The 13,183-nt window shown below is 37.7% G+C and overlaps 1 protein-coding gene across 1 annotated transcript in view; it reads right to left on the reverse strand.

Annotated features, from left to right (window-relative positions):
- Window positions 1–13,183, reverse strand: part of LOC150106147 (putative fatty acyl-CoA reductase CG5065) — a 212,891-nt gene that overhangs the window by 78,105 nt on the left and 121,603 nt on the right. The window contains exon 7 of the mRNA XM_090393891.1: window positions 6,143–6,320. Within this exon, the coding sequence (XP_090250017.1) occupies window positions 6,143–6,320 (178 nt within the window). The remainder of the gene's footprint in view (window positions 1–6,142; window positions 6,321–13,183) is intronic.

Here is a 13,183-nt window from a genome sequence, read left to right on the forward strand (position 1 = left end):
CAACCTGACACACAGATAGGCCTATAGTTTGATGCTTGAGTTCGATCACCTCCTTTATTGGCACAATCTTGCCCTCCTTCCACTCTTTAGGAACTTGACCAAGTGCAAGTCTCGTATTAAAAAAAAATGTCAAGGCAGGTGTCAAGTCTCTTGCACATTCCTTCAGAATACGTGGTGATATATTATCAAGTCCCACAGCCTTATTTACATCTAGTTTACTCAACTCCCCAGACACCTCTTGCTCACTTACAGTCAGTCTCTCCTCTCCATCATCAACTGCTCTTAATCTCTCCATGAAGTCACATTCACAAGATTGAAAGATCTTCATGAACTGCTCATTAAGTAACTCCACCACACATTCTGCAACAGCTGTCTTTATACCATTTCCTCCAATCAATGTCATCCTTCCATAATCATTCTTTCTTTTGCTGGCTACATATCGAAAGAACTCCCTAGGATTCTTTTTGGCTTCATTAGCTAACTGCTGTTCATACCTCTCTTTAGCTACTCTCACCAACCAAGTCACCCTCCTTGCCTGGTCTTTGTAGACCTCATGAAATTGGTTACTTCCACTTCTCTTATGCTGCCTCCACAGTGCCCTTTTTCTCTGTATTGCACGCTTAATCTCTTTATTCATCCATCTCACACCTACCTTGTTTAACCTTCTCACCCATGGTATACATTTAGACATTGCATCTACTAAATATATTTTGAAAATCCCCCAAGCTGCATTGATCTCTTTTCCAGCTAACTCCTCATTCCATGCTACACCTGCAAGCTGTCTCCTGAGCTCTTAATAATCACCCCCCCCCTTGTAGTTCCACATATACCCTTTTTTCACAGGGGTCCTTGCACTGCTGGCAACCACCCAAGTAATCACCTCATAGTCACTTTCACCAATTGGGGGATGATTTGATACCTCATTGATAATTACATCCTCCGATGAGATGACCAAATCCAAGACCCTTAATCCTCGTGGGCCTTCTGTAACATACTGTCTGAGGTATTTATCCCTCAAAAACTCAAGAAACTCATTTTCTTTACTTCCAGTTGCTATCTCTTCATTCCAGTCTATTGCCGTAATTAAAATCACCCATAATGATCACCCTTTTCTTATTTGCTTGGCTTATTTGACTATACATTTCACTATCACCACCATCCACATTACCAGGTCTATAACAACATCCCACCAAGTATTTGATTCTATTCACCTCTATCTGACACCATACTGCCTCAAAACCACTGGCCCCATTTCCCTCTTGCATCTCTACCTTGTATACACATAACTCTTTCTCTATCATCAATAGCACTCCCCCTCCCTTTTTACTCCTTCTGTCCTCACGAAACACATCATACCTTTCCATCTCTATTCCTCTCAGGATGTCATCCTCATCTAACCATGTCTCACTTATTCCGACAATCTCTGGGTGCACAGATGCAATTAGTGCAACCATTTCATCCGCCTTGTTTCTTATACTTCTAGCATTGGTATACAAACACAACAACTCATTTCTGGATCTACAGCTAGTTCCACTGATACCACTCACTCGATGTGATCTCTCCATGCTGGACTGGGGCCATTTCCCTTTCTGCTTCTTCATTTTAGAACCCTTTGTAATTCCATCTGTTTCCTTTTGATCCCTGATCATCCCATTACTTTCCTGCCTACACATGCTCTCACCTCCTCTTGGAGCATCCACCTTTCTCACGCTGTGTATCCCTGTCCATCCTGAGCCTCCCCGTTTCCCTGCTCCTCTTGCACACCCATTCTCTCATTTTCTATACTCATACCACTCACTTCCCCATTCATTTCCACTTCTTCAATCTCTCCTGTCTTACTCTCCTGCTCTTCCACATCACTCCCCTCTCGATCTGATTCATTCTCTCTATTCACTTCTCCACTTTCCAGCAGCAGTCTCTCCAAGCGACTCACACCATAACCACTCAAATGCAGTCCATCGCTCCCATACAGCTCACTTCGTCCCTCAAGCTCATTCCACACATTAACAAACTGTACTCCCATCTCCTCACACATTTTAGCCAGAATATCATTCATAATCCTTGCTCTCCACCTCATTTCACCACAATCATACCTAGGCAACACACTGACTACCCTTCCTGTCACACTATTCTCTTTTATCTTTCCAAGCAGTCTCCTGACATTCATTTTGACATGCTCTTTGTTCTCTCTCAAATCATTTGTACCAATTAATACAATTAACTCTTTTGCTCGTTCCCGCCTTATATTCAATGCCTCAATCACTCTACTCATTTTACCGCCTGGAAAACATACCTTGTGCATTTTATCCTCTAGCACACCTTTAATAATGGAGTCACCATACAATGCCACTCGCTCATCTTTCGTTAACTCTTTCATGCCATCATGATTTATTTTAATAGTTTTGACCTGAATTCTCTTAATTTCATTCCGCATCCATTTCATTTCTTGCTTCATCCAATCCAATTCACCTTCCGAACCTCGTGACACATTCTCTCTATCATTAAATCTTTCTAACTTTCTAACTCTCGACCCCCTCTTCTCGCTTTCCCTCTCATTCATCCTTCTTTGTTTCCGTACTTTCGGTCCAACATACGTCCAACTTTCACTATCATTCTTCTCACTTTCACTCTCACATATCTTTCTTTGTTTCCGTACTTTCGGACTAATATGTGTCCAACTTTCGCTATCATTCTTCTCACTTTTGCTGTCATTCATCTTTCTTTGGTTCAATACTTTCGTTCCAACATGCGTCCAACTTTTGCCATCGTTCATTCTTTTTTCGCTATCATTCATTCTTTCGATTTTTTTTACTTGCGATTTCTGCATCACGCCATTTCTACTTTCATTCGTTCTCTCAATTTCGTTTCTTTCCGCCTCACTTTCGTCCCTTTTAACATCCGTTACGGTTGTCAAATCGCTCTTTTTCTTTTTTCCTGATTTTTTAACATTTTTTCACCTGTCTTTATCACCATCCTTCTCTTTCAAACGTGCACTCACGACACAATCGGTACTAGCACTTTCTATCATCAATTTCATATTCGCATTCGTCAATTCCTCGTTCAGGTCACATTTTGCACACACCCTTCTTCCATCCACACCAAACACCCACAAATCATTTATGTAATCGAAGGAATACAGATAACAGACCTCACACTTAACGAAACGACTGAAATCTAAATTAAAATCATGGAATGACAATGCTGCCGCCATTTTTTTTTTTTTCTCTGCAGGTTACTAGGTCTAATATTAACGATTTCATATTTAGTTAAGGCAAGAAAAAAAACCCCACACTAATAATATCGGTAGCGTACAACGTTTACAGCCGCTCTTACTTAAACAATTACGCATATATACTTAATTATTCCTAGTAAAACTTATCTGAATCAGGAGCTCTTCAAAACACGTCTGTAGCGCTTGACCCACTAGCGTCCTCGTCATTATACTGGAGGAAGTAGGGGAGACAAGAGATCTGGGGTTGATGATTGATAGAAACCTGAAATTTAGGAGACATATTGCAAAGGTGGTGAAGGTAACACAGAGGATTGCTGCAGTTATGAGAAGGACACTGACCTGCAGAGATAAAAGGGTTATCATTCCATTGTATAAGTCTCTGATCAGACCACACATAGACTATTCTTCTCAGATTTGGTCCCCAGGATTTGAAGGGGATAAATTAACTGTGGAAAGGGTACAGTGACGGATGACAAAAATGGTTTCAGAACTGTACAATTTTGGTTATGAGGATCGGCTGAGGGAATGTGGACTGGAGTTTGGTGGATAGAAGAAGGAGAGGTGATATGATTGAGACTTTTAAACTGTTAAGAGGTGGTTATAGGGTTTACGCTGGGGAGTTCTTTCGCTTGGTTGAACAGTGGGAAGGAGTGATGACAAGAGGCCATCCCTGGAAGTTCCGAAAGGAAACCGTGAGCAAGAGGGTGAGGAGCGGTTTGTTTGCATGGATGGTGGTTGAACTGTGGAATGCATTACCTGATGGAGTGATGAGAGCGAGAACGGTCAATGAGTTTAAGGAGTGGTGTGATAGACTTTGTGATTCTTAGGGGGGAACCTCCCCTTGATGAGTCTTGACAGACTTTATGTTCTTAGGAAGGCCCTCCCACGATGAGTCATTTGACTCCATGGAGGCCTGAATTTTTTTTTTTTTTTTTTTAAATATTTAAATATGTACAATGATCATCTATTCAGTATATTATTTTACAAAGTTCAGCACTTTGTGCTACATATAATGAGATTTAAATAGTAATGATGATAACAGTTTTTTTTTTTTTATATATAACAATCATAATAATAATTTATAATTATATTGTTCTTCAGAGTTACGTAAGTTGTATAATATTACATGTTGTAGTTTACAATTTTTTTTTCCAAGTTTGAAAAGGTGTGATTATACAACAGTATTTACACATATGCAATCTAAATATTATATTTCCTTATTCTCACAAACATACAGTGTAAACTCATGATTTACATTTAAAAGAATTTTTTTTTTTTACATTGCATACATTTGTTACAGTTATTATATACATTACATACATTTGTTTACATATGATACATTACTTACATTTGTTTACATATGATACATTACTTACATTTGTTTAATTGTGATATTTACATTATATACATTGGTTTTCATGTGATACGTACATTACATGCATTTTTTTACAATGATACATCTTGGACGAGAACTAATTTCTTTGCTTTCATCCTCGAAGCTTATATGTAAACTTATCTGAGGATGACACCAGTTGGTTATTATGTATTGGTTTTTTTTTTTTTTTTTGCTGTGTTTGGGAAGCTATGAAATCTATGATTGAGAAATTTGTGTGCGCGCACTCACACGCACACACAATAACTTGGAATGTCTTGATGCATCGCTGAACTGGAAACCTGAAAAAAAAAAAAAATAATAATAATAATTTTGGATAGTTTCTGCTTGTACAGAACTTTTGCTGTTTGCTCTCCTTACTAACCAATTCACCTTCCTAGCCTGCTTTTTTTTTTTTTATACAACTCATGCAAATAATTAATACCCTTCATCTTGTACAGCTTTCATAAAAATCCTTCTTTTTCCAGACCATACTTAATCTCCTCATCTATTTTAGTCCTTATCTTATGTAGCCTTTCACCATTGGAATCTGCTCAGACATTGCTGCTATTAAGAGCTCTTGATCAGTTAAAAAGCAGCATATGTCTGCTTTTTACCCAACTCCTTTTTCCATGCATAACTCCTGTTTGACTCCTAAGTTTTTCATGATCACTAGCCTTGTAGTTCCACATACATATTTACGAATATAACTTGCTCTCATGTATATCTCATACTCCTCATTTTACTTTATGAAAAAAAGAAATTAAAAAGTTTTAAATATAGTTTGCACATGAAAAAAGTTTAAAACTTTAAGAAATAGATAGTGAAGTTTGTTATGCCAGTTTCAGATATTTTGGAATTCAATTGAAGAGAATCAACATTTCAACTCAACAGTAATTGACTTGCCTTTGTCATTCAGTCATGCGATCTTTTGTTAATTCCACACCAATCATATTATTATTATTATTATTATTATTATTATTCAGGTCTCCATGGAGTCAAAAGACTCATCATGGGAGGTCCTTCCTATGAACATAAAGTCTGTCAAGACTCATCGAGGGGAGGTCCTTCCCTAAGAAACACAAAGTCTATCATACCATTCTTTAAACTCTTAAGAGTTTAAAGAATGGTATATTTAGTGTACTTAAAAACAAAACATTTAAGTACACTAAATATAAGTAAATAAAATGAAATATAACTAAATACACTAATGAAAACTACCACTGAAGTACAATCGTATTCAGAGATACAATTTAGCACCCAAAAACGTAGAAAAATGGGGAAAAAAAACGGACTATTAACCGATTAAAAATCACTTTCTTCTGCACAGCTCAAATTCACTTGTTTGGACAACACATAAACCATCAGTTAACCTTTCTAAGACTAGATCTTTCCCAGCAATATCCCAGAGATTTCTTTCAGTAACATTATTCTATTTATTTGTAACATTATTCAATGACTTTGATTTTATGATTGATTTCATGTTTCTGAAAATTATCAACTAGTGTGATGTTTTAAAATAAATTATACATACTTACTGGTAGTGGTTCTTTCCATGCTGCTGTGACTATAGAAGGCCTCACAATTGCTGCTGGAAGGTCGCCTCCAGAGTTCACCAAAAGTGTTTCAGCAAGGGCTTTTGTATAATGATAAGTTGTGGGCCGACCACTCATCAAATGAGGAGTAATGGAATTCAGAAGTTTTTCTTCCATCCACCTAGAAAAAAAATTCAACATAAAAGAACTGTTCTTTCATCATTACAAGTTTACTTATTTCTGAGACTTGCAGTTTTACTTTAAAAAAACTAAAAAAATAGTGGCAACTTTCATTTAAAACGATCACATTCAGGTGTGGAGTGATTGTACAGAATTATATTTTATTAATAATTATTAATTATTAATTATATTTCCATAGAATTAACACACATTGCAAATTATTGTTCAAGCAGCAAATATTTATCGCGTTAATCCTTCAATCCCATTCATACTAAAGACATTCCCAATATACAGTATTCCAGTGACACATTTGTTTACCATCATTCTCTGTGTAAATACACACACAGAAAAAAAAAAAAAAACTCCTTGCATCTTTCTTCATTGCACAACTTCCAGGCAGAGCTTTTGTTTTCTCACTCTCTCACCCTTCATGCTGTGTAAAATCCCTTTAATTGTATAATATACTTCAGCTTAAGCATCTCTATCATATAATCTCTTTTCTGTCTCTCCACTAAATTATGCAATTTAAAATTTCTTAACCTCTCTCTCTTATTAAGCAACATTCCAGATTCGTAATATTATTTTAGTCATTCATCCTCAGATCCTCTCCACATTTTCCACATCACAACAGAAACCAGATGATAAAATTTGCACACAGTAGTCCAATGTACAGCCTGATCACAATGCCTTACATTGGTACAGCCACCTCCTTATATCTCCTTTTCAGTGTGTTCTTTAGCAATGCCCTGCAAGTTCAGAAGGAAACATTGTAAGTGCTGAAAAAATGATGTCCTTCAGCATTTGCAATGTTGACTCTGAACTTCAGGCCTTGTAAAAATTTACTCCTTACTCTTTTCTGCACTGCATCATAATACAACTTCCAGGAATGGTTATTTCTTCTTCCCTTCTTTCCCCTTTGCTCTATGTATGATCCCTTTTATATTAATAGTGAAAATTGTTCCCAGAGTAATGAATCTGCTTCACCTTTGACCCCTCCCAGAAGGTCCCTATCATGGCACAAACTAGGTGACCAAATTTTGTGCATGTCCCCCCCCCTTGTCTTTAAATTGTCCTGTAAACATCTTCAACACCTGCAATGTGTCCTTTCAAATTAGGTCTCTGTTGGCCATCCTTTAGATCCTAAATTTCATCCAAACATAGGGCAGCCTATCACTTTGTACTTCTACAATCAAAGTGTAACACTTTATGTTTATTATTATGATTAACAATCAGACCTCCATGAAGTCAGAGACTCATTAAACTGTGCTTTTAACTCATTTAACATGTCTGCATTCACAACACACTCAGGTGATGCATTCCATTCGCTAAATGCTCTCTGTGCAAAGAACCTGCTCCTCATTCCTTTGCTCACCTTTCCAGGAACAACCTCTTGTTCTACCTCCCCTCCCATTATATGAAACGTTTTCATTCATATTAACCTGGTAACAACCTCTGACCAACTAATATGTCTCAATCATATCCCTCCCATCCTCCTCCTATTCACAAGCCTTTGCAAATTACATTCTTTCAATCTTTCTTCATAGTCCATATTCCAAAGGACAGATACCACTTTTGTGAATCTTCTCTGGACCCTTTCTAGCATGTCCTCATCACCATGAAAACGAGGTCTGTGCACAATAATTCATATAAGACTTGATCAAGGTCTTATACAATGAAATCATAACCTCTTTATTTCTGCACATCAAGGTCCTCCACATTATTGCCATTATCTGATGTGACAACTTCACAACTTGTGCAATGTGGCACCTGAATTTCAGGTCAATTTCCACCAACTCCCAAATCTCTCATCTCTGATACTATCCTCAAAATTGAGCATCCTACCAGTGCTTACCAAATTTCATAACCTTATGCTTTGTGCACATGGGCAGGTAGGTGGAACCATCAGTTCAATGCTGAAATCTGTTAAAGTTCTGCTGTTAGGCTACAACATCTGCTTGACTCTATGTTGTCCTCCCCAGTTTTGCATCATCAACAAACAGTGCATATGTCCAGTTAAACCTGTCCCAATTTTGTTACTATACAAGTTCAACGACAATGGACCAAAATGGACCCCTGTCCATTTTGGAGAGTCACCCAAAAAAGTGTCCCAAAAAGTACTTTTTAGGGATACTGCATATACAATTTTCTGATACCTATCTGACAACCAGCCACCAATTTTTATAACAGAAATTTCTGGATAACATTAGAAATTTGATGTTTCTTGATGATAAAGACATTTTTATCATCAGTAAAGTGGAAAAAGCAATTAGAAGATGAAACCCTGTATCATGGTCTTAAAAGCAAATTCTGGAGAATGCGCAATATCATCATCATCATCATCAAATTCCTGCCATGTATCCTCAAGGGATGTACAGGCTATGATAGTATTACATGAAAACTTTACATCATTACTAACTTCCTATCTGCAATTTTCCTCTAAATCAGTCTGTTACTTGTCAAGACACCAAAATTATCAGATCTTATATTTCTATCGTCTAAGGCACTTTTTACCATATCAATCCATCTATATCTTGGTCTTCCTCTGGGTCATTTTCCTGCCAACTTGGCAGACAACACTTGTTTTGCTAATCTTTCCTCGTTCATTCTATTTAAGTGACCATACACTTGAGATTAGCTCTGCTAATGCATTCCTGGATGCTGACAATGTCAAGTTCGTTCCTAATATCCTCGTTTTTAATATGATATTGCCATTGAAACCATCTGTTCACGCCTTTAATCTTTCTCAGTACTCTCATCTCTCATATCTGCGGTCTCTAGTCTTTGATCAAGTGTTTTACTTCTGACCCAGCTCTCAGATCCATAAATTAAAACTGGTTTGAACACTGTCTTGTATATAGCTAATTTAGTGTTCCTGACTAATTTCGCTCTTATACCATATGAATTTATTCAATTAACTTCCTACCATACCAGATTTGTTGATTCTGTTTTCTATTTCCACATTTAATTTACCATCTTCACTAAAAATTGTGCATAGCTGAAATGTTTTACTTGTTCTATAGGTTCTCCATTCACAATGCAATTGATATTTTCAATGCTTCTGCCTATTTTCATTGTCTTTGTCTTTTTAATGCTGAACTTCATACCATATCTATTACAACAGTTATTTACTTTAGTCAGGGAATCTTGCCGACATGTATTGGATTTATTTAAAAGTATAACATTGTCTGTATAAAGTAAAGAGCTGAGATTAACATCTCCAATTTTGATATCAGGTTTAATACCACTTTCCTTCATAATGTGATCCATATAGATAATTTGGTCACCTAGTTTGTGCCATGATAGTGACCTTCTGGGAAGGGTCAAATGTGAAGCAGATTCATTACTCTGGGAACAATTTACACTATTAATGAATAACAGAGGGGATAATGTACATCCTTGTCTCACACCAGATTTAACATTAAACCATCTTCCTGTACTTCTTTCAATTCTAACTGCCGACTTACAACTCAAATAAAGACAAAGTATTGCTTGATATAATGCCCCATTGACACCATATAACCGTAGCGTATTGAATAGCTTCTCTCTTGGCATCTTGTCATATGCCTTTTCCAAATCGACAAAACTTAAATACAGATCTTTGTTATATTCCCATGATTTCTCCACTATTTGTCGTAAAGTAAAGATCTGATCCTGACAGCCTCTATTTGACCTGAATCCGGCTTGTTCTTCACCAAGCTTTTCTTCCGCAATTCTTCTCAACCGTTTCTCAAGTATACTTCCATAGATCTTGCCAGGAACACTCAGTAGGGAAATACCTCTGTAATTCTCACATTCAGTTTTATTTCCCTTTTTATATATGGGCACTATTAGAGCTCTACTCCAATCATCGGGATTTCGTCCCTCTGTCCAGTACTTCTGAACTATGCAGTGCAACCACTGTAAGACTTCATTTCTTGTCGAATATCATCTATTCCTGCTGCCTTTACACATTTTAAGCTTTTGATGGCTTTTTCTACTTCAAGTATGGATATGTATTCCTGACTGTATGCCTGTTGAGTGTTTTTTACCACTGTGCAATCACTGCTTGTTTTCATATTTTGAAGTAATTACTCCACACTTCGAGGATATCTTTATCTCCAGTTTTCATGTCACCTTTTACAGCACTCTTTCCTCCATTTCTAAGCTTCTTCAACAACCTCCAGAATATTTTGCCACCTTCTTGATATTTATTTTCTATATTCTTGCCAAAGTCCTCCCATGACTTTTGTTTAGCTAGCTTTACACACTGTTTACCTTTCTTACATTTGTCTCTGTATTCTCTAAGAGCACAAGCTGACTTATTTGCCAGGAAATTTTGATATGCTTTCTTCTTTTCCTTCACTGCCTCTTTAACTTCCTGTGTCCACCATGGAGTCCTCATTTTTCTATCCTTGCAGACAACCTCACCACATGCCTCTCTGACTGAATCGATCAGTGTTTTCTTCAAGGCTTGCCACTGAATCTACAAAGTTTGGTTCCTATTCTCAAACTCTTTCAGTTTTTCTTCAATAAGCTTTGTGTATTTTTGTCTACAGATCACATCTGAGAGCTCCACAACTTTTATTCGCTTTAAAGGTTCAAGAGTTTTGGATTTGGCCATACCATCAGAAGAGTTGATAATAACTGACATGACATGTCTCCCTCAGTTGGAGAGAGTGACCACGTCGTTTTGACTTGGAAGATGAATAGACATACAGGTCTATTAAAGAAAAGGGAATGCATGTGGAATTATAAAACTGGTGATTATAATAGTCTTAGACATCAACTTGGGGAAGTTTCATGCAGGAAGGAATTGGAAGGCCGGGATATCATTAATACTTGGGAAATTGTGAAGAAATATTTGTTAGCAGCAATAGTAAGCTGTATTCCACAAGTGAAGAAGAAGACACAATTTGGCGTAAAGTTGATGACAAACAATATTAAACAGGAACTGCATGTGAAAAAGAGGCTATAGTAGAGATATAAGTAGACAGGTTAAGAGCAGATGCATGAAGAATATAAGACATAGGCCAGGAGAGTGACTAGTATGGTAAGGAAGGCAAAACTGGAATATGAGATGAGATTGGCCCCAAGAACCAAAGAAAATCTTAGGGAATTTTTTAGGTATGTGGCCAGTAGGAGGAGAAATGATTGTGGAAGAATGACACTGTGGGATAAAAATGGGAATAGAGTGATTGATGCAGAGCACATAGTGGAATTGTTCAATGAATACTTTATTGGTGTATTTCATTCTGGAGGAGTAAATTTTAATACTAGAGGGATAGGGCAGGTTAGAGGTTTACAGGTGCAGGACAAGAACAAATACTGAGTACTCTGGATGTCAGTAAAGCTGTGGGACTAGATGGTATTTCACCCTGAGTTTTGAGAGAATGTGCTAAAGAACTGACAGCTCCTTTGATCTGACTTTTCAATGAAAGTCTGGCTATGGGAATGGTGCCCAGGGAATGGAAGAAAGGTAAGATAGCCATTGCATAAGGGCAGTAGCAGACTGGAAGTGTCTAATTATAGGCCAGTTTGTGTTTCATCAGTAATTGTTAAGATCTTGAAGAGTTAGGAAACGTATACAGCATTGGGCAGATGAGGGTAATGTTTTCTGTGAGAGTCAACATGGATTTGTAAAGGGGTGCCCTTGTTTTAGTAATATGCAAGCCTTTTATAATAAAGTTACAAGAGCATTAGATGAAGGAAAGGCATATACTGCCGTTTTCTTGGATTTAGCGAAGGCATTTGACAGGGTGCTACATGATAAGCTGATATTTAAGTTCCAGCTCATGGGATTGGATGTCAAGTTTGTCAACTGGATTCAGGATGGGCTGTAGAATAGGTATCAGAGAGTTGTGTATGGTGGGGCAGTTTCAAGGAAGCAGAGGGTAACAAGTGGGGTCCCACAGGGCTCAATACTGGGACCTATATTGTTTGACCTTTATATCAATGACATTGTCAGTGGATTGCAGGGGAATATTCCGTTGTTTGCAGATGATGTGAAGCTGGGAAGGGTTATTAGTAATAGTGCAGATGTGGTAGCCCTGCAAGAGGATTTGAATAAGCTAGACAGATGGGCAAATGAATGGGGGGTATCAGTTTAATGAAGCAAAATGTAAGGTCTTGAGACACATCAATGGGACACTGCATACTCTATTGGAGGAGTTATACTGGAGAAAGTAGGGGAGAAAAGAGGTCTGGGGTTGATGATTGATAGAAACCTGAAATTCAGGTTACAATATGCAAAAGTGGTGAAGGTAACACAGAGGATTGCTGCAATAATGAGAAGGATGCTGATCTGCAGAGATAAAAGAGTTATCATTCCATTGTATAAGACCCTGATCAGACCACATTTAGACTATTGTTCTCAAATTTGGTCCCCAGGATTTGAACAGGATAAATTAATTGTGGAAAGGGTATAAAGGTGGATAACAAAGATGGTTTCAGGACTGTACAATGTTAGTTATGAGGATCGGCTGAGAGAATGTAGACTGCAGGGTTTGGTGAATAGAAGGAGAGGTGAGATTGAGACCTTTAAACTGTTGAGGGGTGGTTACTGGGTTGACACTGGGAGTCCTTTTGCTTGGTGGAACAGCGGGAAGGAGTGATGACAAGGGGGCCATCCCTGGATGTTACGAAAAGAAACTGTGAGCAAGAGGGTGAGGAGTAGTTTCTTTGCATGGAGGGTGGTTGAACCATGGAATGCATTGCCTAATAGAGTGATGAGAGTGAGAACAGTCAATGAGTTTAAGGAGTGGTATGATAGACTTTGTGTTTCCTAGGAGAGACCTCCCACGATGAGTCTTGATACACTTTGTGTTTCCAAGGAAAGACCTCCCATGACGAGTCTTTTGACTTCTTGGAGGCCTAAATAATAATAAT

This window comes from Typopeltis vanoorti, chromosome 6, assembly GCF_054136105.1.
Source record: "Typopeltis vanoorti isolate ZY-2024b chromosome 6, IOZ_Tvanoo_1.0, whole genome shotgun sequence".
In the NCBI taxonomy this organism is placed as follows: domain Eukaryota; kingdom Metazoa; phylum Arthropoda; class Arachnida; order Uropygi; family Thelyphonidae; genus Typopeltis; species Typopeltis vanoorti.